This window comes from Apodemus sylvaticus, chromosome 5, assembly GCF_947179515.1.
Source record: "Apodemus sylvaticus chromosome 5, mApoSyl1.1, whole genome shotgun sequence".
In the NCBI taxonomy this organism is placed as follows: Eukaryota; Metazoa; Chordata; class Mammalia; order Rodentia; family Muridae; genus Apodemus; species Apodemus sylvaticus.
Genome location: NC_067476.1, coordinates 12412034 through 12438289, shown reverse-complemented (window position 1 = coordinate 12438289; position 26256 = coordinate 12412034). Strand labels below are relative to the sequence as shown.

Genomic DNA, 26256 nt, shown 5'->3' with positions numbered 1-26256 from the left:
TGGTCCAGTACTACTCATGTAGGAGACCTAGTTGAGTCATGTGTGCCCTCTAAGGACTCCAACATTTGCCCACATAGATACCAGTTTGGTCACATAAGACTGCAAAGTGGGCTGGGGTCAAATAGTAAGAGTAAATGGGCAATACCTTTAAGACATTTGGCAGGAAGGCCAAATACTTAAGAACATTTTAGACTCCGTTGTCCTGAACACATGCAAACACTGTGTCACAGTCAAGAATCCAGACTGTTACCCATACATTTAATAAGAATCAGTTAAAATGATGAGCCCCAAGGCTGGCTTCACAGGGAATCAGAATCTCATTGCTGTGGACGTTATGAACCAGCTCAGACTTCCTGCCTAAGGTAGTCTGGTTTTTTGGAAAATAATTATTCATTTTTATTGTATGTGTTGGTGTTTTGCCTCCGTGTATGTGTATGCTTACTTAGTGTTGGAGGAGGTCAGAAAAGGGTGTTGGGTCTCTGAAACTGGAATTAGACAGATGAGACCTGTCATGTGGTGCTGGGAATTGAACCTGAACAGTCAGCGGTCTTAACTGCTGAGCCATCTCTCCAGCCCGTGGGCTCTTGTTTTAAAGCCAGGTAGCCTTCTTTTTGTAGAAGAGAAAACCTGCCCAGGAAGCTGGGCATGAGGGCTCACCCCTGGAAATGTAATCCTGGATAGTCAGATCTGTTTGAGTTCAAGGCTAGCCTCATCTATAGAGTGGAATTCTGGTTTTAAGACCTTGTCTCGGCCGGGCGGTGGTGGTGCACGCCTGTAATCCCAGCACTCTGGGAGGCAGAGGCAGGCGGATTTCTGAGTTCGAGGCCAGCCTGGTCTACAGAGTGAGTTCCAGGACAGCCAGGGCTATACAGAGAAACTCTGTCTCGAAAAAACCAAATACAAAAATAAAAAAAAGACCTTGTCTTAAGACATAACCCCAAAAATAATAGAAATAAAGAGCTAAAAAGCATGAGGAAGGAGGTCCTAGGTGTGGGACTTCCACAAGCTGAGGGTCCGGGTGGACACTGTCGAGTCCTGCTCCGGCCAGCAGGGGGCGCCGAGGAGAAGGCGGGCGGAAGGCCACGGGCCACAGAGTTGGGATTTCAGGCTCCAGAGCCGGGTTGCCGTTCAGCTACCCGCCGGTCTACTGGTCTGCCTGCAGCACCGCCCAGGAACCGGGATTCCGATCGGACTCTAGCCCGCCGCGAGGAGACCGGCCGTACCAACACCCGCCAGGGTCCGCGCCTGCCCGGAAGCGCGGGCGCCGAGGGGGCGGGGCCTGGAAGCGCTTCCGGGGGCGGGGGGCGCGGGCAGGGGCGGCAGCGGGAGCGGCGGGGAAGGGCCTGGCGCCGGCGGCGGCGGCGGCGGAGGGGGCGCCGCGGGCGGGCGATGTGAGCGCGGCGCGCGGCCCAGGTGAGGCTGGCGGACCGCGGGCAGAGGCGACAGGGTCGAGGCGGCCCGTGGGGCGGCTGTCCGACCTCCGCCGTGGGCGCGGCGGGACGGGCGAGAGGCTGCCTGGTCAGTGCCGGGGCTGGCCGGGCGGGGTCTTGAGGCCCGGGCACCTGCGGGAGGCCAGGCGCTTGGCCCCGAGGGGTGGCGAGCCGGGGCAGCTGCCCTGCACCCCTCCAGCCTCCGCCCCGGACAGCTAGCTCTCCCTCCCGTACCGAGGGGGTCTTAGTGACCGTTGTCCCCGGAGAGCCAGGCCCGGTTTGTGTGTGTGTGTGGGTCAGCGGGAGGCTGCCCAGGAGCTGCTGCCTCTGACTCTCGCCTTGTGCCAGGTAAACAGGCAGCGCGAGTTAAGCTTGGCCTGGGTGGTCTGCGTGGCCAGTGGCGCACGGCTGTGGACTGGGGAGGGGGCGTGTAAAACACCGCTAGCCTAGGCCAGGTGACTGTTTGGGGGCTACTCGATTCTGGGACGCTCCATCTTGAGGTTTTCAGCAAGTCTTTTCCATGCCGGACCTCAGTTTCTCCTTGTAAGAATTGAGAGTTTAGATGAACTCCCTACAGACCCCTCATGCTGTTAATATCTGACATTACAAGGTCTGTGCCTAGTTCAAAATGCTGAGCAGTTCTACCGAAGTCTCCCCTCCCACCACACACACACACTCCAGATGTAGACTTTTTAACCACTTCGTGCACTTTGTCTCGGGGAGGTTTAAAATGATTCCCAGAGGGGTTTCTTGGAAATAGCTTTACTGATCCTTCATCGTTCCTTGCTGCCGTCCATAGTTTTCCCGTGGAGCGTTTTGCATGCAAACATTTTGCTGTCTGTATTTGTCCATTCTCTCTTTGTTCCTAGTCTAGGCTGTTTTTGCTTCACATCTGGATTATTGCAACAGCTTCTTAGTTGGTCTCTGACTCCAGAGGTTTCACCCTCCCCCATCCTTCCTTTATGCTAACGCCAAACTTAGTATAGGAAGTAAAAAAAAAAAATAGTTGAGTGCTTGCTTAGTAAAAGTCAAAATGCTGTGAGTGGTGGACAAGAGGAGGTGAAGGTACTGTGAGTCTCCAAGGCTTTACAGTGGGTATTCAGACATTGCCTATGAGCACCTCATGGGTGATGTCTGAGACACAAGGCTGTGTCCGATAGAGTTCAGCAGGAGAGGTAGAGGTCTTAGTGAGGGGTGGCACTGAACTGTATGTTAAGGGGGAGTAGGATTCAGATAGGGAAGAAAGGATCCTATGGAGTTAGTGATTAATGCAGCCTCCTGGCAGAGGAGGGGTAAGATGGGAGAGGAGGAGGAAAGGTTGATTAGGCTTGGTTCCTGAAAGATCTTGAACAGTAGGCCAAAGTTGAAACTCTTCTAGAGGCAGGCATATTCCAGGAAGAAGAGACCAGGCTTGCTAGAGGGGGAAGGAGTAGAGGCTAGGACACAGCGAGCTAGGGGCCGTGGCAGTCAGAGCCCTTTCTGCCTGCTTCATCCTGCCCAGTCTTTGCTACTTCCCCACCCCCCTTTCAAGGGTCTCTTAGGTTTGGCTTTTTCCCTCTCACCTGAACCTGACCTTTTCCCCAGCCTCTGTTCTCCAAGTTTGGCCAGCTTATGACGACTGCCTGTAGGGCTGCTCCAGGCCTCCGAGCACATTCTCCATTTCACTTCCTTCAAGCCCCTGCTGAAGACACACTTCCTCCAAAGGGTGTTCCCTCACCGCCCTACCCCCATGCCTTTGTGGCACTGGGGCTCTGAAGCAAGCTTCCTTGGTTATCGAGCTTGTCCTGGCCCAGCCAGAGCAGGAGTTTTGTCTGAAGGCACAGCATGTATGTTAATGCTTTTTTCAGACTCCTGCTACCTGATGCTGGAACTGGAGTTTTGAGAATAGTTCCTCATGTAGTTCCTAATTTTTGTTGATAAACAACTTTTGTGTTAAAGGAGAAGCTGTTAGTAGTGAGAGCTTTTCTGTCCTCTGTAACTACTGGTATTTAATGCCGCAGTGCTAAGTGGGCGATTTCAATTTTATTCTCAGATGCAGAAAGCACAGAATAAATTCTGTAAAATGTGAGTGTTTGTTCCTAATCAGGAAAGAAAAACATGTAATTCTTAAGTCTAAGGCTATAGGGAAAGAAAGTCGTCGGGACCATCTGCACAGCCACTCACTGGCTATATGAACTTGAGCTGTGTCTCACATGTGCTGAGCTTGTCTTTTCTTTCCTTTTTTGGTGCTGAAGAGTTAATTAACCCAGGGCCTTACACATGCTAGACAAATGCTCTACCACTGACTTGCATCCCCAGCTCGGGCCTGACTTTTCTTACTTGTTATGTGTAGTAAAGTCTGGATTGTAGGGTTTTTACAGCATCATGTGCATTTGTATGTCTGTGCTTCTCTACCCCTCTCACATCTCCACTCTATCTTTTGAGACAGGGTCTCATTGTATCTGGAGTTCACTATTCAGCCAGACTTGTCCTGGTTGTCCAGCAAGCCCTAGAGGCTCTCCCGTCCCCACCTCCCCAGTGCTGGGATTATAAGCATGGACCTCTGTGCGTGGCATTTTACATGGGTGCTGAGAATCCAAATTCAGGCCCTCATGCTTACAGAGTAAGCCTTTTAGTATAGACCGAGCTCTCTCCATAGCCACAAGGACTTTGTAATGAAGATGGCATGCAAGGGAGATAGCAAAATTAGTAACTGTGAAGATGTTTTATTATGATTAGATGTGGTGTATTAGGAGTGGAGTGGACATGGGCTGCCAGGCTCTGCCTAGCCCATCTGTGCATGTCTCTAGTCTGCCTTCCAGCTGATGCAAGAATGTCAAACATTATAAACTGAGAGTCCCATCATTTTGTTATATTTCCATTAATTTTCATGTTATTTTAGCTCAAATTCTGTTTCATGCTTTCAAACTTCTTAATTGTGTCCATTTAATGTTTTGTAGCCGACAAACTGCTGAATTTAGCTTAGTGAAGCTCACCAACTGAGCACAGTTAAGCTTCTAATGGTTATTTTCTGTTGATGTTGCTGGCATGGAAAGCACCCTGGAAGAATGCAATTCAAGGTGAGCCTTTCTAACCTGTTTGTTATAAGAGGTGGGACGTGTACATTTTCCAGGTCTCCTGAAAAGCCAGCCATGAGCGGATAAGCTGCTGCGCCCTAATTTATCCTGAAAGTTTTGCTTTAAGAAAGCTTACTCCTGGGCTGGAGAGGTGGCTCAGCAGTTAGGAACACTGACTGCTCTTCCAAAGGTCCTGAGTTCAGATGTGAGCCAGCAACCAGGTGGTGGCTCACAAGCATCTGTAATGGGATCCAATACCCTCTTGTGGTGTGTCTGAAGACAGATATAGTGTACTCACATATATAAAATAAATAAATAAATCTTTAAAAAAAAAAAAGAAAGCTTACTCCTGCTGAAACATCCTTTCAGCTCATGATTCCAGTGTAAAACGGCTAGACAGGACCGGTAGTGCAAAAACTCTGGTACCTTATTGGGAAGGCTGAGACAGGAGGATCACTTGGATCCAGGAGTTTGAACTCAAATTGGTAATATAGCAAAACCTTATCTTTAGAAGAAAAGCAAAGATTTTGAATCACTTTTGGGTTCCTACTTATTTGACAGAATAAAAACAATGAGCATTTCACAGTCAAATTCTGAAAATGCTTTGACTTGTTTGTCCAGTCATGGTCCCTTACTGCCATGTCAAGACCAGCTGACTTTACAGGCTATCTTGAACTTGGTCATGAGGATCTGCACCAAGAAAAATCACATATCTCACCAGAAAGCCTGAGTTAAAGTTCTCTTCTTACTGAGAGAGGTATATACTTTTGCTCTTGAGAGTGCAGATGTCACTTCAGCTCCTGGCTGGGTCAGTCATTAGCTGAGTGACCCCAGGAAAGTTACTTGTCACTTTGAGTGTGTCTCCTCCTCTGTACAGTGGGAATAGTTGCACCATGTGTGTGTGGCCAGGAGGCACTTCGTTTGCACAGTGTGTAGGACAGGAGCTAAGGGCAGAGTCCTCACTGTGGCTGGTGAGGCTGAAGCATCCATCCCTCTCCGGGGTGGAAAGCTCAGAAGCAGCTTCCAATGCTTTGCATTGACTAAGATAAATCACACCCTGCCCAAATTAGTGTATCTGGGCAGACCTGGAGAGTGTTAACGCCTCACTCCGAAATGTAGCAGTTCGGATAAAAATGTTCTCGCACATGAATTAATGCAGTAAGAACTCTAAACTTGTTTTCCTTTAAATTAGGAAGCGCCCTTCATGAATATCCATCACAGAATGCCATTTCCTCCCCTCCCCCTTTTTTTCTTGCCTTGAGTTTCAGCAGTAGCACAGTGCTTCCTGCAGCCCTGCTGCTCCTCGGGCTGCTCTAAACCTGGGTTTGGAATCACAGGCATCGTGTCTGGGAGTAGTGGTCCTTCCTAGTGCTTCAAGCTGCTTCCAGACTTGTCGCCTTCCTTTCTTTTCTTGGAAGTGTTACTGGGCATTTCTAAAGGAGGTGTAGAATCTTAGGGAGCAACAGTGTCTCCAGGGCAGAGGGCGGTCAGCCACCTTGCCGATTTTGCACCCTGCCTGTCCTGCACCTCCAGGGTCTTCAGCAGGGCAGCATGAGTGCCAGGGTGGCAGTCCAGAGGTCTTGACTTACCTGACCCATACTGTGAGCTATGGGGTCTTCTGCCTGAGAGCTCATCTGGGTGTGAGACTCCCATTGCCTGGCCTGCCTGTGCTCTGCTTCCATTCTGGGTGTCATAGGGAGAGCATTCTGAAGCCTTGCCCGTGATCATTATGGAGGAGACTTGAGGCCTGCATGTGTTGATCTGTGCAAGTGACATTTAGGAGTCCCTTGTTTGTAGGCTCTCTGTGGCACAGGTTGTATGAGGATGCTGCCTTGTTATGCTCATTTCCTCACGGGATGTTGGGCATGGTGCTTTTACTTTCCATCCTAGTCATTGGAAATGGTGTTTGAGTGAGGATCACGTGCGCTGACCTGCTGCTACTGGGGCCTCTCCCGAGGAGCACTGAGTGTAGTCTTTGGTTCTCAGCTTTTCTTTTTTCCTTCTGGCTCTGTAATGCCTCTTTCTCTTCAGTTAGCCAAGTGTTAGTCAGTCCCTAGTCTCTTCCCACTCCCATTCCATTCTTCCTACTGCCCATCGGGTAGCCTGAGCTCTGCCTGCCCTTTGTGAACTCTGTGCCCCAGAGTATGCCAGCCTACACACTGTCCTTCACAGCTAATTCACAGCTAACTTCAGTTCTAGACACATCACCAGGCTACAGAGAACAACCCCACGGCCAGATTTATCCTCAGAGTCCCAGGACAGAATGCAGAGGCTCTGTCGGGATGTCAGTCTCACCCAGAGCCCCAGCTCATCAGGACCAGAGGCTTCCTAGTTCTTCCACGCATGGAATTTCAACAGGCCTACTCTATGTTGAGTAACGTTTTTAAATAAGTTGTCTTTAAAGTAAAAACATGCATATTATAGCACTTTAGAACATAGGATAGAAAACTATAAAAACAACAAAACTCTCCCCAATCCAGAGCTCTCTTCAAAAGGAGTCCTAAGAGAGTTCTGAACATGTACTTACATGTGCTGGGTCCTAAGAAATGTAACTAGGTCTGGAGAGATGGCTCAGCTGTTAAGAGCACTAGCTGCTCTAGCAGAGAGGGCCCAAATCTGGTTGGGTTCTCAGCAGCCACACAGCAGCTCAGTTATCCGTAACTCCAGTTCCGTGGGATCTGATTCCCTTTTCTGTCTCCTTGGGAACCTGTATGCAGATGATGCAAAGACGTACTTTTCTTTTTCTCCAAAAAAACATATCTAACATACCTTAAAATCTTCATTTACTCATCAACCTCATTTTTTCCAACCTCATAGATCTATGGACACCTGTATTATGATGTATTTAACCAATGTCAACTGATGCCAAACCAGGAAGCAAACTAATCAGCCATTACCCGACATAGTGACATGTTACAGATGTCTGGGCTGGCTCTCTTTTCTTTTTTTTTTCTTTCTTTTTTTTTTTTTTTTCTTTTTTTTGGTTTTTCGAGACAGGGTTTCTCTGTGTAGCCCTGGCTGTCCTGGAACTCACTCTGTAGACCAGGCTGGCCTCGAACTCAGAAATCCACCTGCCTCTGCCTCCCAAGTGCTGGGATTAAAGGCATGCGCCACCACTGCCCGGCTCTGGCTCTCTTTTCTAACTCCTTGCAGAAGTTCTCTTCAGGCACACCAGAAGAGCTCATCAGATTCCATTATCCATGGTTATGAGCCACCATGTGGTTGATGGAAGTCGAACCTGGGACCTCTGGGAGAGCAGTCAGAGCTCCTAACTGCTGAGCCCTCTCTCCAACCCTTGCTAATGTAGGTGTTTTTGAGGCAGGGTTTCTTTATGTAGTCCTGGGTATACTGTAGTAGCTTGTTCTGAAGACAAGGCTGGTCTCGGAACTCACTGAGATCCACTTGCTCCTGTTACACAAGTACTAGGATTAAAGGTGTGTGCCTCACTACCACCATCTACAATGTAATGTGTATATATATATGTATATATAATGTGTGTGTGTGTATATATATACACCCACAATTTGGATAAAATCCTAGAAACCATGTAGCCTAGAAAGATTAAAAAACAATAAGGAAAAGGTGTGTCGCAAACGCAAAAGGATATGGACAGGAAACCACACATGTAAAAGCAAACCAGAGTGCTGTCTTTTGTAGTCTATAAAAATGTAAACAAACAAAGGTGCAGTGTTTCGATGGAGTCAAAGACGGGAGGATTATGGTTCGTGGTGAGTCAGTCCCAGGCCAGTGTCTCAAAAACAAACATGCTGTCTGAAATCATAGCTGCACAAATTGCTTCTGTAATTCCCGAGCTGCTTCCTGCAGCTCAGCCATGCTTGCCAGCCCCAGTGACTTGCACGTGCCAGGAAAAAGTGCCCTCTTGGGGTTGTTGTGTGACTCTCAGTGCACCGTACCTGTATATCGGAGTGTGCCAGTTGACTGTTAACTGGTGAGTTTCAGCCAACAGCAGGTTACTGGTAGTTGAGTTTTTAGAGAATCAAAAGGAACCGTAGGTGGGGTTAGCACCTTTAACCCCTGTGCTATTGGAGAGTCAGCTGTAAGCTGGGCATGATTAGCACAGACCTGTGATTCCAGTGTTTGGGAGGCAGATGTAGGAGGCTTGGTTGCCTTGAGTTTGAGGCAAGCCTCGGCTATAGAATAAGACTGTGCCAAAAAAAACAAAAAACAAAAAACAAAAAACAAAAAAAAAAAAAGAAGAAGAAGAAAAGCACAATGTATGCCTTATTATGTATTAGATTGTACGTTTGCCCCACACATCTGTACACACTTCTGCAAGCACTGTTTCTATAGTCTAAGTCTTTAAAAGTAATTTTTGTTTCATTCGTTTATTCATTTCATGTGTGGGCACTGCACATGTCACTGTGTACATATGGAGGGTCCAGCTTGTGTGGCAAGTGCTTTTGCCTGCTGAGCTGCCTCTCCAGCCCCCTAGCAGCTACTTTAGACCAAAGGCTTTTTATTTGCTGATAAACATCACCAAATTATCCCCTGGGATTACATTTGCCAGCACTTAAAAACTTGCTTACATGTAACTGCTTAAAAGTGGTACCTTGAGCATGGTGTGCCTCAACGAACCACACAAAAAGTCCAGGGTTTAATCCCTAGTATTGCCTCCTAAAAAACAAAACAACAAAAAAGTACCTTTTTTCTTTTTATAATCCAAATGTTTTAAATAATAAATCAAGTTAAAACCTGTTTTGGTGGGTTTTTAGTCTTTTTACTTGTAAGTATCCTTTGCCCTTTTTTTGGAAAATGTTTTTGTGTTAGTCCAATTAACAAATTAAGTAATTTGGAGCTAACGTACTATCAAAACAAACAAAAAGGCATTTCCCTTCAAACTGCCATTTCCCTGTGGCTTCTAAGAGTGGCGTTTTTCATCATACATTCTTTGTGTCGTGTACATTTGTCTGTCTGTGCCTTTGTGGCTTCTGGGACTGATGTCATGCCTGGGAGAGCCATTAGGCCAATGTTTATGTCTATACCCGGCTCTTTTAGTTATTTTTTTTTGGTGATACCCAAGTGTTTTCAAAATACTATTGTGAGAAAAGTGATGATATTCAGGAGAAAGCCAAAGCCAGCTGGGCATTCTTACTGGTTTTTAGGACACTAGCAAGCAGGCAACTGCTTTGGGACACACCCTGTAAGAGTCTTCTTGCTTCTTTGCCTCCTTTGTTCACACCCATGAGAAGGAACAGGGCCGGTCACTGGTGTCTCTTTTTAGCTCAGCAAGTCTGTTTCTGCTTAACTCTGTCCCTGTCTCCCGTTTTTTGTACAGTGCCCTTTCTTCCAGCGCTCCCTCAGGTAAAAATCATGCACGTGCAGGGAGGCCTTGGAGCTGAGCTTAGGATCGGTCATCTTGCATTGTAGAGCACTACGCTGTGCAGCATCCGCAGTGTGGTGCTATGTCCTTATGTGGAGTCTTTTCTGGTGAGACCACGCAGAGCTTTCACGGACTTTTACTTAATAATCTCATTGCCATCCAGTCTTCTGTAAGGCCTTTTGTTCCCTTCTGCTTTGCTCTGTGGGAGGAATGGTAGTGAATGGACTAGCCCCTCTCCCCGCAGCCATGCCACAGTGCTAGGGACTTGTGAGTGGCTTCCCTTGGTGTGCCCAAACTTCTCCCACCTAAGCCATTACTCTGAACTTATGCTGTCAGGTAGACCTTCCTGCTGCTCGGAGCTCCCCCTTTAGTATCCTCACTCAATGTACACACCTCTCAGTTGACTCTTGCTCTCTGACCCGCAGTCTGTGTTGCTTTGTGTTCTATTGAACTTGGGCTGAACCTGTGTTGTCTTGGTGGCATCTTGTCTCTAAGGTGTCCACTTTGAATCACCAAAGGACTGTCACTTGAGCCCTAGCTTTGTGGTTCTAACTAATTAAGGCTTTTGTATGTAGAGAGGACTTTTGGCCTAATACAGGTATAACGAGCCAGAGAAAGATTCCAAGAGCTTCAAAACTGATCTTGGAAGAGGTCATGCACTCTGTTAGGAGCTGCCCCCCTCCCCAGATATTTTCTTGATCATGGCTCTTACCTGCACAGGCCTGTTTTTGTTGCTTTCAGAAATGATCTACTGTTAGCATAGGCTGGGCTCCGGTCTTCCCGCTGCTCTGCTGGCAGAACAGGCATGAAAGGTGATTTTGATCTGGAAAAAGGACGCTTGGAGCATTTGTACTTTTGAGGTCTGTTACTAAAATGCCTTCACTATCTTTGTCATTGATAGGAAGGTGCTTGCCACTTGTCCCTGTCACCTTCCTTCCTCTTCTGCCACTGCTGCTTCACTTCTGCCCTTGGGCTCAGTGAAGCAGGGAGGTAATCCCTACAGGAAGTCCAGATAGCAAGCATGGAAACGTGCTGGGAGAACCTGCCTCACTGGGGAATACATGGGCTCCTTGAAGTGAGGCACGCACTGCATCCTTCCTAGCAAGAACCCAGCATTGGACCACCATAGGATAGCCTCATGCCTGGGAAGGCTAAGGACTGTAATTGCAGGTAACTTTGAAAGAACAGGAAGATTATCCTCCCACTGGTTGAATAAGCAAACGAGAACCCTGAAGATATCTCACAGTAGCCAGTTTCCGCTAATTCCTTGTGTGATGGGAGCAGGATTCTGTGTTCTTATCCACAGCATAGCTTTCACAAACAAAAACAAAATAGCTATTAATGGCACCATGGGGGGTGGATTCAGTTTATATGTGCTCGTTTTTAGAGTTAAAATATGACTAGTTTTTTTGTTTTGCCTATTATAATGTGCTAGGAAGACATGATTAATCTGCTAAATTAACACTGATCATAATGCCTTTAGTGAGTGGAATAATCAAATTCATTATTGCTTTCTGAAGCAGCTGCAAACTTAATCTAAATGAAAAAACGAATATAAATCACATCTCTGCATTATCAAAAATGAATTTGATTCCCATCTCTCCCTGGGCTGGGAGAAAGCTACATTAAGCCCATGTCAAACTGCAAGCCTTTTGTGAGTCCCTGCATTCCCTGCGGTTTGCTGTGTGTGGGAGTTGATGTCGAGTGAGTATTTCCTGTCAGTGTAGAGAAATAATTTAAGTCCCCAGTTAGTATGCCATTTAATGATTGCAATTAAATCTTAGTGTGACACAAATGACAGGCTAATTTCCTTAATTTACAAAGAGTTCTGACAATCTAGTAAAAAGGCAAGTGCAGGCAGAGGAAGAAGAGGCAGTTCAGCGACAGACACCTTTAGCCAGCCATTGACAGATGCCTTTACATGTGAGAAACATGGCGGCCTCCTTGGTAGAAAAGCGCATGCATATCAGAGGAAGGAGGCACTGTTCTCTCCAGTCCAGCAAAGGCCAGATAGTTTAATGCTTGGTGCTGGTAGTTGTGGGGAGCAGCTCTTTGCTGTAGCCTGGGCAAACTAATGGCTCCTTGGCACCTCTTAGAAGATGCTTTGGCATTACAGTGGAAATGCAAAGCCTCTCAGTTCTGCAAGGAATTAGAAAAGAGAGCCAGCCCAGACATCTGTAACATGTCACTATGCCAGGTAATGGGCTGATTAGTTTGCTTCCTGGTTTGGCATCAGTTGACATTGGTTAAATACATCATAACACAGGTGTCCATAGATCTATGAGGTTGGAAAAAAATGAGGTTGATGAGTAAATGAAGATTTTAAGGTATGTTAGATATGTTTTTTGGAGAAAAAGAAAAGTACGTCTTTGCATCATCTGCATACAGGTTCCCAAGGAGACAGAAAAGGGAATCAGATCCCCCGGAACTGGAGTTACGGATAACTGAGCTGCTGTGTGGCTGCTGAGAACCCAACCAGACTTGGGCCCTCTCTGCTAGAGCAGCTAGTGCTCTTAACAGCTGAGCCATCTCTCCAGACCTAGTTGTATTTCTTAGGACCCAGCACATGCAAGTACATGTTCAGAACTCTCTTAGGACTCCTTTCGAAGAGAGCTCTGGATTGGGGAGAGTTTTGTTGTTTTTATAGTTTTCTATCCTATGTTCTGAAGTGCTATAATATGCATGTTTTTACTTTAAAGACAACTTATTTAAAAATGTTACTCAACATAGAGTAGGCCTGTTGAAATTCCATGCGTGGAAAAACTAGGAAGCCTCTGGTCCTGATGAGCTGGGGCTCTGGGTGAGACTGACATCCCGACAGAGCCTCTGCATTTTGTCCTGGGACTCTGAGGATAAATCTGGCGGTGGGGTTGTTCTCTGTAGCCTGGTGATGTGTCTAGAACTGAAGTTAGCTGCCTGAAGAACTGTGCCTACTTCCCAAAGCTTTTGCATGTTGCTTATTAGCAGCTCTGGGGAGGAGTCTGAAGTCTCATTGTGGAAAGATGGAGTCCTCTAGGTATTAGCCATAGTGTGCTGCTTCCTGTAGCACTACTGTCCCAGCCATCCCACTAGAGGAGGTGCAGAAGCCCTTTCAGCCATCTGCTCCATCTTGGAATGCTCTGTTGCCGCCGAGGACTCTTTGCTGTCTCTCAGCCTTCAGTTTGCTATTTAAACCCCTTCTGCTCGGAAATGCCATGAGACGGTGACACCTGACCATTTTTCTAGGTGACAGCTGTATTTTTGTAAGGCTTGCCAAATGGAGAAAGAATTGCATCTCCAATTTTGTTTACTGATGAAATGATTGTTTTTCCCCTGTCTAAAAGGCTATTTTTATTCTTTGTTTTTAAAAAGCATCTGCTCATATTTATAGAGTTTTCAATTGTGATATTTGGTATTTATTATTTGTGATTTTCATACTTCTTAGGTATGTATTTTGTTAATTCTTTCCATAATTTGTTTTCTGCCCTTTTTTGTAAGCATCTTTAAGGTATAAAAGTTGTACTTCTGTAGTTATGCCTTCACATTTCTACATCGACCTCATCCTACACAGGGAGGATCTAGCCAGAAGTTTATCAAGTTGCCCAAACCACCTCTGTTTAGCGATTGTCCTTCTCCCCATACTTGAAATGGCAGTCTTGGTGTGAAGTCCACTGTCACCAGTAGCTTCTTTGGCCCCTGCTCTCTTCCCTCGTGCTCTTCCCTGCTGAAAAGGAGCTTCCAGCCAGTCCTTCCTTCCTGACTCTGGCTCTATCTACTGAGACACGTGATTCCTTCTGTAGGGATGGTTTCCCGCAGGACTCCTACACCCTCACAGATCTAGATAACCTTCCTGTGTCCCTTTGATCCTATTTAAAGCAGCGTTTGCCCAGTTGGCCTTCTGTGACCACACCCTCACTCTGAAGAAGACCTGCTCTCACTAGGATTTATGGTGAAAGGAGTGTGATTCCCCTGATGCCTGTGCCCAGTTACATTAAAGCTGGCTAGAGTTTCTGTGCGCTCTCTCTCTCTCTCTCTCTCTCTCTCTCTCTCTCTCTCTCTCTCTCTTTCTCTCTTTCTCTCTCTCTCTCCCTCCCTCCCTCCCTCCCTCCCTCCCTTCCTTTTTTTCTTTTTTCTTTTTGAGACAGTTTTTTTTTTGGTGTGAAGTGGTGAGGAATTTAAAATACCTCACAAGTACACTGCTCAGTGGGCTAGGTGCTGTACAGCGCAGGGAGGCTGGGGTCCTGTGCACCAGTGGAGCCTTCCTTAGCAGGGCATGAGGCTGTGGGCTCTGTGTCCAGCACTGTGCTGTAGTCGTAGGGGAGGCTTGGATGAAGGCTTGGGAACTATTGAAAAACACTAAAAATGTGTGGCTTGTATTCTTACTGGACATCAATCTTCTAGAATAGATACATTTTTAAATTGTTTTTTAAAAAGAAATTTAACAAAATATCCCATTGGCTTGCATTTATGAATTCATTTTAGAGACAGCATTCATCTCTATAGCATGAAGTCTCACAGCTGAGATTTGTTTCTTCACTTACCCATATAAAAACTCCTTATTAAGATAGTGGGTCAGGGCTGGAGAGATGGCTCAGCGGTCCTGAGTTCAAATCCGAGCAACCACATGGCTCACAACCATCTGTAATGGGAACTGATGCCCTCTTCAAGTGTCTGAAGACAGTGACAGTGTACTCATATAAATAAAATAAATAAACCTTTATAAAAAAAAAGAAGATAGGGGGTCAGTGAGATAGCTCAGTGGGTAGGGTGCTCCTCACCATGCCTGATGACCTGAGTTCAATACCCAGGATCCACATGGTGAAAGAAAAGAAAAGGTTGTGGCAGTGCTAACAGGAGCTAAGGATGTTGGGGCCAGCACCTGTTTTGTTGAATACATTTAACATTTTGGAAAGAGATAGTGACTTTTTCTTTCTTTTTGTTTGTTTGTTTGTTTGTTTGTTTGGGTTTTTTTTTTTTTTTTGGTATTTTTAATTTGGTTTTTTCGAGACAGGATTTCTCTGTATAGCCCTGGCTGTCCTGGAACTCACTTTGTAGACCAGGCTGGCCTCGAACTCAGAAATCTGCTTGCCTTTGCCTCCCAGAGTGCTGGGATTACAGGCGTGCGCCATCACCGCCTGGCTGACAGTGACACTTTCTGAGGATGTTTTTATTGCTTTGCAGTAGTTACTTTTTATTATATTTTTACAAGTAGTGCTTTATTTCTTGCTTATTGAGTTGTTTTCTTACTCTGAAAGAGTATTTACGTCTGAGGTGAGTTTTTGGTGAGTTGTCAGTGTGGCCATGTGAGATTTATCATTTGGCTTTCTGGTGCCTGGGTCATTTTAGCCCTAACCTTAGCTGCTCAGTCCTAATCCCTGGCATTTGCCTGTAAGGGCCTTACAATCCCTTAGTTGAAACAGACTTCTTTCTGCCTCCTGTTGTTGTCTGGTGTCAGGTTTGCTCCAGATGCACGGAGTTCTCTTCCATGTCTCCATACGTGGCTAGAGCAGTGTGAAGGGTCTGGAGAGCGCTTGTGTCTTGGCTCTTCTGTGTCTTTTCATTTAGTTCTGCCAACTTATGTTATCCTAAAAATATGTCCATTTCATCAGATTTCAAAATGATTTCAATTATAAATCTAGGATAAATAAAGTAGAAGCACAACATTTTTCTTTGACTAAAATGTTTTAACTCAAATTCTGACAAGATTGAAAATTCTGATGTGATCCAGTCAGACTGACAGAGCCATCTTGCAAGAGTCTTAGTGTAGACTGGCCTACTCTTGCTTTCCCTGGTGGCTCTGTGCTAGTGAGTGATCTGTTTCCTTTCATTCGGTGTTTGTCTAGCCTCCCGAGTTGAGTCTGTTACTTTCACTATTTATTGCTTATAATTGTTAAGGCATTGACTTCCCTTGTACTTTTTGTTGTAGATGATGCTTTCTAATCCTCTAGTGTAAAAATCCTGCTTAGTCTAAAAAACTTCAAAGCTGCAGAAAACTTTGACTTTCTAGTTTTTTGGAGATAGGATTTCTCTGTGTAGTTCTGGCTGTCCTGGAACTCGATCGTTGACCAGACTGGCCTTGAATTCCAAGATTGGCCTGCCTCTGCTTCCCAAGTGTTGAGATTAAAGGTGTGCACCACGATGCCTAGTTAGACAGGTTTTTACAGTAGCCATTGACAGCTGTGTGCCTCTGTAACATTTTACCATGCTTGCTTTGCCTCTTGTCTGTCCATCTGATTTGGGAGTTAGTGCTCAAATAAGTTAGACACATAGGCAGACTGTCTCTTGTGCCTTTCTTGCTCTTGATTCTGTTCTTAGTAAGGAGATTTCACTTTTTGATGGTATACACTCACACTTGGCCAACCATTAGAAAGTCAGAAAACCATCAGAAAGTTAGGTTTAGGGATGGAGCTGAGAGTGTGAGAAAGAGAGTGCCTGTGACTCGGTAGAGCAAGTTACACGCGCACGCGTGCACACACACACACATTCTCTCTCTCTCTCTCTCTCTCTCTCTCTCTCTCTCTCTCTCTCTCTCTCTCTCTCTCTCTCTCTCACCTCTGGTCTGGTAAGTACTGTAGCCTAGTTCCAATGGAAGTGCAGGTGAGGCCCAGGTGAGGCCCGCAGTGTTTCCTCACTGTGCTTCTTTGGATCCCTGCTGGAGCCTTGGTCCAGTGTTGGGGTATTTGGAATCGGTGGGCTGGCTCCAGGGATGTGTCAGTCTCAACAGGAAGAGTCTCCATTCGAGCTCTAGGAATTAGCCCCAACCTTAGCTGTCAGACCAGGGTTTTTAAGTCTCTTTCAGCTCAGGCCTGCAGCATCACCTTATGTAGCACTAGGCTTATCAACCTACACACACACACACACACTCTCTCTCTCTCTCTCTCTCTCTCTCTCTCTCTCTCTCTCTCTCTCTCTCTCCAGCCTTGGTCTTCATGGTGTCTTTTTAGTCAATTAAAATCGAAGCGTTCACTGAGTCAGGGCATTTTCCTTATCACATTTCACACTCACACACTCTGGGCTGCATTACATTTGTGATTTCTTTTATACTGCTTACATTTATTCCTTACAGCACTGCTAAAGTCTGAGCTGAGCACTCGGGAAGAACCTGAGCGTGAGGCCAGACTGAGGCCCTGTCTCAAAAAAAAAACAAAAAAAAACAAACAAAAAAAACAAAACCAAACCAAAATCTATGGGTTGAATTTTTAAAATAAAAAAATAGGGGCTGGAGAGATGGCTCAGCAGGAAAGAGCACTGACTGCTCTTCCAGAGGTCTTGAGTTCAATTCCAGGCAACCACATGGTGCCTCACAATCATCTGTAATTTAATCTGATGCCCTCTTCTGGTGTGTCTAAAGACAGCTATAGTGTACTCATGTAAATAAAATAAATCTTAAAAAAAAAGATTGAAAAAATAAAATCAAAAATAGAATTGTTACTGGATCTAGTCTTGTGTTTATCTCAGGAGCTATGGTGTGTGTGTGTGTGTGTGTGTGTGTGTGTGTGTCAGTACACTTGAGGCTAGAAAACAGCTTTTGGGAATTTATTCTCTCCTTCCATTATATGGAAGAAATTGAACTCAGGTTGTCTTGCTTGGGCAAGTGCCTTTACCCACTGAGCCATTTCACTGGCCCCTTCAGTGTCAGGAGTTTAAAGTGGTCCAGAACTGCAGGTTCCAGGCCAGGAGTGGTGGGAGCAGTTGTCCCAAGCATGCTTGTTGATTGAGTACCACTGGAGGGCCCTTGCACTAGCAATGCGTCCGCCACTCTTCTTGCTTTTGCCTGAAATAATTCTCTCCTATAAGGGATTGAGTATTGCTTATCCTGCAAAGATATGTAGGGAAAAACCAAAGCAAGATGGCACTGGAAAGAAGTTTGTTGCATTTGTTGTGACTAGACACTTGAAAATACCAACTGGAAATATGCAGGTGGAAGCTGGGGAGGTGGCTCATTGTAAAGTGTTTGCACACAAGCAGGAGTTCTAATCCCTAGTACCCACTGAGGGAGGGTGGGCTTGAAGCCTGCCAAGCTGAGTTTAATCTCCCAGAACTTTGTGAGGGAAGGAATAAACTCCCAAAAGTTGTTCTCTGGCCTCTACATATGCACTGTGGCACCCCAGACAAAAGTAAGTAAAACGTAATAACAAACGAACTAGGGGATGAGAGTAGTGGGTCTGGGTTAAGAGCCCTGACTGCTCTTCCGAAGGACTCAGGTTGGCTCCTTAGCACTCACACCATTGCTTACAACCAACTGGCTGTAACTGCAGTCCCAGGGGACCCAGCATTCAGTTCTAGCCTCTGAGGACACTGCATGCACACGGGACTTGGGCAGACAGGCAGGTAAAACATACTCATAAATAGCTGGGTGGTGGTGGCACACGCCTTTAATCCCAGCACATGGGAGGCAGAGGCAGGTGGATTTCTGAGTTCGAGGTCAGCCTGGTCTACAGAGTGAGTTCCAGGACAGCCAGGGCTACACAGAGAAACCCTGTCTCGAGCCCCCCCCCCCCCCCCCCGTTAATTATCCTAGCGTGTGGGCAGGAGACAGATGGATATTTTGGTCTAATGACCAGCAAGACTTACCAGTTGGTGAGCTCTCAGCTCAGTTTGAGACTGCTCTCAGAAAGTAAGATAAGGACCAAGATAACAAATGGTGTTGACCTTTGGCTCCTTTGAACGTGTTCATGCATGTTCCTGCCCATGTGGTGTGTATGTAAACATGTACACAGACATAAAACCCATGAACATGCAATGCACAATGCAGGTGTTGTATACATGCATAGGAACGTTTTTTGCAGGGTCCTTCAGAGGCCCTCAACAGCAGGTGGATGGGAATGTTTCTTGAAAGTCGCCTCCTTTTCTCAGCTGAGGTAGCCCCCTGCACGTGCAAGGCTTTGCTTTTGATCAAGTTGAGTGCTGAGTAAGAGTGAGTCTGGGCTAATGGATCATTCACTTATTTGGCTGTAGGTGAATTAAAGGAGAGATGGAAGATAAAACTGAGCAGGAGGAAGAGTGTCCAGGCAGACCATAGCTAGCTGCAGAGTTGCAGTGAGCTCCTATTTATGCCGCTTGCTCTTGCTGAGGAACCCTGTCGAATTACGGGTGCTCTTTGTCTCTGCAGATTACGTCTCGCATCGGGAGAAATGGACAGCAGCAGTTTCATTCAGTTTGATGTGCCTGAGCACAGCAGCACTGTTCTGAGCCAACTAAATGAGCTCCGCCTGCAAGGGAAGCTATGCGACATCATCGTGCACATCCAGGGTCAGCCCTTCCGAGCCCACAAAGCCGTGCTCGCCGCGAGCTCACCGTACTTCCGGGACCACTCAGCACTGAGCACGATGAGCGGTTTGTCGATATCCGTGATCAAGAACCCCAGCGTGTTCGAGCAGTTGCTCTCCTTCTGTTACACGGGAAGGATGTCCTTGCAGCTGAAGGATGTTGTCAGTTTTCTGACCGCAGCCAGCTTTCTCCAGATGCAGTGTGTCATTGACAAGTGCACGCAGATCCTGGAGAGCATCCACTCAAAGATCAGCGTGGGAGATGTTGATTCTGTTACCATTGGTGCTGAAGAGAATCCCGAGAGCCGGAATGGGATGAAAGATGGCAGCTTCTTTACCAATCCTGTTGAGATCTCTCCTCCGTACTGCCCTCAGGTACGGCAACCTCCAGTCAGCAGTGATCTCCGGATGGAGACGACCCCCAACAAAGCCCTTCGGAGCCGCTTGCAGGAAGAGGGGCACTCAGATCGGGGGAGCAGTGGGAGTGTGTCTGAGTATGAGATTCAGATAGAAGGGGACCACGAGCAAGGGGACTTGTTGGTGAGAGAGAGCCAGATCACTGAGGTGAAAGTGAAGATGGAGAAGTCTGACAGGCCCAGCTGCTCTGACAGCTCTTCCCTGGGTGATGATGGCTACCACACGGAAATGGTTGACGGGGAACAAGTTGTGGCCGTGAACGTGGGCGCCTATGGCTCTGTGCTCCAGCATGCGTATCCCTACTCCCAGGCAGCCTCACAGCCTTCCAGTGTGCCAGAAGCTTTTGGAGGTCAGACCAATTCCAGTCCATCCAGGTCCATGCTGAGCTGCTTCCGAGGCCGTGGGGCCCGTCAGAAGCGGGCTCTGTCTGTTCACCTGCACAGTGACCTGCAGGGTGTGGTGCAGGGGTCTGACAGTGAAGCCATGATGAACAATCCCGGTTATGAGAGCAGTCCCCGGGAGAGGAGTGCCAGAGGTTACTGGTACCCATACAACGAGAGGTTGATCTGTATTTACTGTGGGAAGTCCTTTAACCAGAAGGGAAGCCTCGACAGGCACATGCGGCTGCATATGGGAATCACACCCTTTGTGTGCAAGTTCTGTGGGAAGAAGTACACGCGCAAGGACCAACTGGAGTATCACATCCGGGGCCACACTGATGACAAACCATTCCGATGCGAGGTCTGTGGGAAGTGCTTTCCATTCCAGGGCACCCTCAACCAGCACCTGCGGAAAAACCACCCAGGTGTCACCGAGGGCAGGGGTCGCATGGAGTCCCCTGAAAGAACAGATGTGTACATGGAACAGAAACTTGAAAGTGATGCGTCAGCCTCAGAGATGGCACTAGATTCCCGCCTGGAAATCCACACAGTGTCTGACGCGCCTGACTAAGGCGCACCTGAACAAAGCACACCCATCAGTGTGTCGTTGAGATTTGCTTTGTCGTGATCTTTGCTTTTCCCCACCACCTGGAAATCTCTCGGGGTTTTGGCTAGTTTCTCTGAAGGTTCTGGGTGGGGTACTTCTTGTGTTTACCCTCCCCTCCATTCCCCTCCCCCAAGGAGCTCAAAGCATGAAGGGCAGCATATCCAGGGAAAACACAGGCTGACAGGATTCCTCTTTGGCTAAACGCTTCTCCCAGCTCTGCCAGTGATTGTGCTGTGCCAACTGGCTGACCCCACATTCTCTGCCAAGAGGCAGGCACTCACTGTGGGTGCTAGCCCCAGTGCATTTTCATGGTGAGAGGCTAGGATGCCGTCAGCTGGTACAAATGGGTAATCTTTTCTAATTTAAAATTACTTTTAGGGGGTAGTTAGACATATTATATATATATAATAAAGTGGTTATTATATATATAGTATATATACATTCTCAAATTTGAGTTTATTCTGGTTGAGGTGAATGTAAGAGGAATATATAATTTAATACAATGTGAACAGAGCTCTGGCTTTGTTTCAGCCCCGCCTACTATGTTAGTTTTAACCCTTCGTTTCCCTTACAGAAGAATGTCAGTAGATTTTCATATATAGTAATCATTGTGTCCAAATGCAAGCAAAGCAAATCACAGTGTTCGTAGCTCTGCTTCATAACAAACACATAAACCAAATGCCATAAGGTTCCTTCAACTGTAGTGGGAAACCATTTTGGAATTTTTGTTTGTTGTCCAGGTACACTGGACAACCTGTGGTGCTGACCTTTCTACACAGTGTAGTGTTATATTAGCCAACCCCAAAGGAGCAGTGGTTTTCAAGGTTTTTACTGGCTTACAACTCTACCTTCATTCTGTACTGTAGAAGCATACATACCAGGTAACTAAATCACTCCACCTTGAGTTAGTACTCTGACTAAAGGACAGGAATTTGTAGAGCTTATCTACAAAATTCTCCAAGCAGTGTTGTGGTCTTGTTATTTTGTTTCCTTTTGCTTTTTTTTTTCTCTCTCTCTCCTCAAACAGCCAGTTCAGGTGCACAGCAACTTTTTCTATGCAGTTCCCAGGGAAACTGCAGAACTTGGAATTTGTACTTTTTGTAAAGCTATATACTCTACGGGAATTGCAAGCAATATATCTATCTTAGTATTGTGTGTGCTAATGAGAGCCCAGAGGCTCCCCCACTCAGTGTTTCCTGCTTAAAGAAGAAAGTCAGAACTCTCTTAAGATCTCTGTGTGTCACCAGATCTGTGTATGTTTTACCATTTTTTTTCATGTGGTGCTATTTTTATGTTAAGTATCTTTTAGGTCAGTATCAGTCTAGAAAATGTGAAACCTTCCAGTAGTAATGAATTAGTTAAGTTCCTCTCAAGTTCACAGCTTGAAAAAAAACCTCAAAAGCATGTGCTGGCAAACTGGTTACTGTTTGAGTTGTGTCTGGTCAGTGCTTTGGAGAATGTCTCTGTTTGCTGTTAGATTCATATACCAACAGGCATCACAGATGGCTCTGGTGCTGTGGACTCAGGCAGAGAGGGCAGTTTAGGGAGCAGCCGAGGGGCTGGCCAGGCAGCTGGCCGCCGGTAGTCAGCAGCGCTCTAGTCTCTGCCTGAGATGCGGACTCAAACGAACAGACCCAGAGCCTGAGGACCAGCCTCAAAGGCTAGGAGCTAAGGAATACAGAAATAGATGTTTGCTGGTCTGCCATGCCTTTTTGGCTCTTAAGATACCAAGAATGGTGGGTTTGAGGGGAAACTTGTTGTTGTTTTGTTTGTTTTTGAGAAAAAGTTTGATTCCAGCCCTTGTGTGTAGCAGCCCCGATGGCGGCTCAGTAGCACCTCCTTAGCACACAGGATCTGCTCATATGTGAACTCGCCTCACCTCACCTCAGTGTTAACTCCTGTAGATGACTAATCCCGCTGCTCCCAGAGCAGCTCTTGCTAATCGGGTATACAGTATGCCTTTTCCTCGTCAGACTGCCTACGTCGGGCTTTGAGCTTCTGTCCCTGAAGCATTTGTTCAGCTGAGAAAGCTGAACGCCTCAAGGGGAGGCTGGCCCCCAAGTGTTTACCTACTTAAGTGTGTTCTGAGGTTTCAGGTAAATGTGATTTTTCATTTCCCTTACATGAATGCGTTTGGTTTTGATTTTTTTTTTTTGAAAATTAAATGCAAAAAGTTTTTTCGTGTTGTGATATCAATTAAGTTTGTGACAAGAAAGGCCCTAAATCTAAGGATGTGAGACGTGGAGCTCAGGGAAGGAGCCTCCTTTTCACTTAGGCCTGGGGCCTTCTGTAATGCTTCCAGAGCTTTCTGTGGTAAGGCTGGTGCACTCGGGCCGCACGTCCATGTCCTGGCTTCTGTCACTGTCTGTCGGAACTCACAGACATGGAGTTCTGGTGTGTGTCAACGTGTTTAGCTGGTTTGAGTTTACCAAAGAGTGACTTATCCAAAATTGTCTTTGACAAAAATATACATTGCTTTGATTGTACAGTTCAGGTTCAAACATTGTAATGGGACTGTTAAAGGGCAGAAAACCGATTTGAGTTTTAAATGATCATGATTCCGCGTTTTACAAATTGCGCTTGCTCCCATTCGTGTTGCTAACACTTTACCCTCTCCACTGCTAGCAGTGTTAAGAATGAATTCTCAAGCCATAACACAGTACTGTAAAGTTCACAGGGCTTTGAGGGAGGCAGCGTCCAGGCCGGCACAGTGCTCGCTGTATAGCCTGTCTGCGCAGTCACCCTCGGTGCCAACCGGTGGGCATGGCTACCAAAGGCCCACTGTGCAGACGGCGCAGCAGTGGTTAATTGTGCCACATGAGGATGTGCCAGGAGAGGCAGCATGGCCACCTAGCAGGCCTCTCTCCCTGAAGCTCCCTGTGCAACTCCTTGTGGACAGCAAGACTGTCCCTGTACAGTTGTAGGTTAGGTCTCAGATAGCCGATGCACACGTCCACTAAGATAAACAATCTGTGAAGACATCATGTCCCGCTCTCATGCAGGCCTGTGCGTGATTGAGTCTCTCCTCAGCCTCCTTTCCATGTTAGACAATGTGAAGACAGCCACAGCGCCCTTCCCTGCAGCATTACCCACTGCACAAACTGTGAAGACGTTTTATACTTTTGCTAACACTTGTGGTTTTCAATCTTTGTTCTCATCAGTACTCTGCCCTCTTGTTTCTACTAAAGCTGTAAATACATTTAGAAACCATTTGTAAATACAGTTAAAAGATGAGGTCATCTTCCTGGTCAGTGGGAAAGCCTCCCAATCAATTGGCTCTGCCTTGGCAGTTTGTTGTTGTTGTTGTTGGGTTTCTCTCTCTCTCTCTCTCTCTCTCTCTCTCTCTCTCTCTCTCTCTCTCTCTCTCTCTCTCCTCTCCCCTCTCTCCTCTCTCCCTCCCTCTCTCTCTCTCTCTCTCTCTCTCTCTCTCTCTCTCTCGTGTGTGTGTGTGTGTGTGTGTGTGTGTGTGTGTGTGTGTTAAACAGCAGAAAGGATACTGTTGGTCCACTGTTAAACAGTATACTGTAGAACTAAATTGGTAATTTTTAAATCTCCCAGAGATCTATGTGTATGCCTCTTCTGATGATGGCAAGTGTAACTCACCTCTTTGTTTTACAGGCCTGCATGTGTGTGTGGTTTTAATTTTCAACATCCTAGATTCTGGGGAGAATCTGCAAGAACACAAAGCAAGGGCGAGGGGAAGTGTCCGTGTGAGTGAGCTCTGCCCTGGGTTGCTGGGTTTTATTTAAGCTCTCCACTTGTGACTGCTATGTTTTTGTAGTTACTGTTGTTGTTAGATTCTATAATGGTTTCCTGTGAAGCCTCCACTGAAAGGGACTCAAATATGCAACATCTAAACTATTTTCCAAGGGCTCATGCCCCTTGAATGGTGCTTTTAGCCTGGTCAGGGTTATTTATTAAATTTTATATATGAAAGTACTGGGGAATTATGTAAACTCTTTATACAAGACTATCTAGTTCTTACATCATAGATTTCATTACTCAGTGCAGCTGAACTGAAAGTTCAGAGAAGTCATTCACTTTGTTCCAGATTTGTAATGGTCGTCACACATGTCGTCTTCAGTAAGTGCCAGAGTTCCCACTGTTCCTGCCAGGGCTTGCCAACTCCAGGTGCCCCCCGGGGTCTGTCTGGCACAGACAGGGCTATTGCTGCTCCTGACTAGCTCCTGGAGCAAGCTCTGCTCACTGCCCTGAGTGGCAGATTGAGCGTCCAGACCTCTCACCGCCCTTCAGTGACAAGCATGCTGTGAATGCGGCCTCAGGACTTGGAGACCAAGCTCCAGGCTGCTGCCCTGACTAGAGCAAGAGGTAAACTCACCTGCCTCCCTTGAGAACGACCATTTTCCTAATGTGAAACCACCTCTTACCACTTTAGCAGTAGGGCTAACTAGTCTTCTGTTACAAATGGTTGAGCAATTTGAATGACTTCACATGGTGTCATTATCTTGCAATATAAACTGGTAACCTCAACACCACACTTCATCACCACATGAAGTAAATGAAGCTAGCTAAGCGGATGCTGTATCAACTAGTAACTTGCCATTAAGGGTTATTTTATAGCATGAATTGAAGACTATTTATTCAAATGATATTTTACTCGTATTCATTTTGCTTTAGGTTTGTGACATGAATATTTCAGTGCTGCTTCATTTCATTCTGAATTCTTGTTTCTTGCTTGTAAATGGCTTTTTTATGGTAATAAATTCAATGGAAATTGCTGTTTGTAAATAAAAATGCTGCTAGAGCAACCTTGCTGTGGTCTCTGTTCCCATCCCACCCATGTCCTCCAGGAGTGCCCCTGCCTCCGACAAGCATCTGTGTTTCTCTAGCCACTGGCTCTCTGAAAGGCTAGATGAATCCTAGGAAGACTGAAGCGCTGTCTTTTAATGTGTGGTCAAGAGGGGTATCCTCAACATGCACCGTGCTGAATGCTTTCCCCACCCAGCTGTGGAAGCACCCACAGGAAGCATGGGGTGTCCATGCTTACAGTAGGATGGGCTGGCCCTCCATGCTTAACCAGTACTACTGTTTTCTTCTTCCTCCTACACTTTCCCTCTGGCTTTCTCCTGCTCCTCTTTTCCTTCTGTTCTTCCGTGCTCCCACTCACCCTCCACATCAGAGGCCTTTCTTCCTTGCAGCAGCCCTGCAAGGTTGGACCCTTCACAGAAAACTTACTGGGTGCTTCTGCTTTCCATCTGCACTGCATAGCCGCTAGTGGGACTGTTTCTTCACTGTGTCTCCACCCCTTCAGCCTCTGCTCCTTATTGTACAAATCCCAAACTTTCAGCCTGTATTCTTAGCACAGACACTCTACCACAGTGAGGGGGCTGAACTGGGTGATGGGGCTGGGGTGCAAGCATGAGGCTCCCATGATTCTACAAGTTGATGGTTTCTTGCTTGCATGTTTAGACTGCTGGAAAGTTCTCTCCCATTTGAGCAGGGCTCCTTTACAGTCAGGTGACACTGAGTTGATATATGCTATGGAAGGCCTATTTGAGAACTAGCTTCCCTTCTCACTGGGGCCTGCCTGCATTAGCTTATGTGACTAGAGGCCTGACTTTGAGTCTTGCCTTTGCCTGACCATGGACTTAATAAGTCCCTGCCTTAGGGTTTCTCTTCCTGCACAAACATCATGACCAAGAAGCAAGTTAGGGAGGAAAAGGTTTATTCAGCTTACATTTCCACATTGCTGTTCATCACCAAAGGAAGTCAGGACTGGAACTCAAGCAGGTCAGGAAGCAGGAGCTGATACAGAG

The 26256-nt window shown here is 46.5% G+C and overlaps 1 protein-coding gene across 4 annotated transcripts; it reads left to right on the top strand.

Annotated features, from left to right (window-relative positions):
• Positions 1-1311: 1311 nt before the first annotated feature.
• Positions 1312-23818, top strand: Zbtb34 (zinc finger and BTB domain containing 34). 4 transcript variants are annotated; one of them, XM_052182237.1, is made up of 3 exons: positions 1341-1413; positions 4370-4489; positions 18919-23818. In XM_052182237.1, the coding sequence occupies exons 2-3, from the start codon at positions 4458-4460 to the stop codon at positions 20441-20443; spliced, it is 1557 nt and encodes a 518-aa protein (XP_052038197.1). In that variant the 5' UTR covers positions 1341-1413; positions 4370-4457; the 3' UTR covers positions 20444-23818. The 4 variants fall into 4 exon arrangements, with proteins under 4 accessions (XP_052038199.1, XP_052038197.1, XP_052038195.1 ...); XM_052182235.1 differs by lacking the exon at positions 1341-1413 and adding an exon at positions 1453-1778; XM_052182239.1 differs by lacking the exon at positions 4370-4489 and having other exon boundaries at positions 1312-1413.
• Positions 23819-26256: the final 2438 nt, after the last annotated feature.

What these genes read in the sequence shown, in the direction of transcription:
- Zbtb34 (XM_052182237.1), top strand. Translation starts at nt 4,458, where the DNA reads ATGGAAAGCACCCTGGAAGAATGCAATTCAAG. An exon ending in CTGGAAGAATGCAATTCAAG is followed by an intron (nt 4,490 to 18,918) that starts GTGAGCCTTTCT and finishes TTGTCTCTGCAG; the next exon opens with ATTACGTCTCGCATCGGGAG.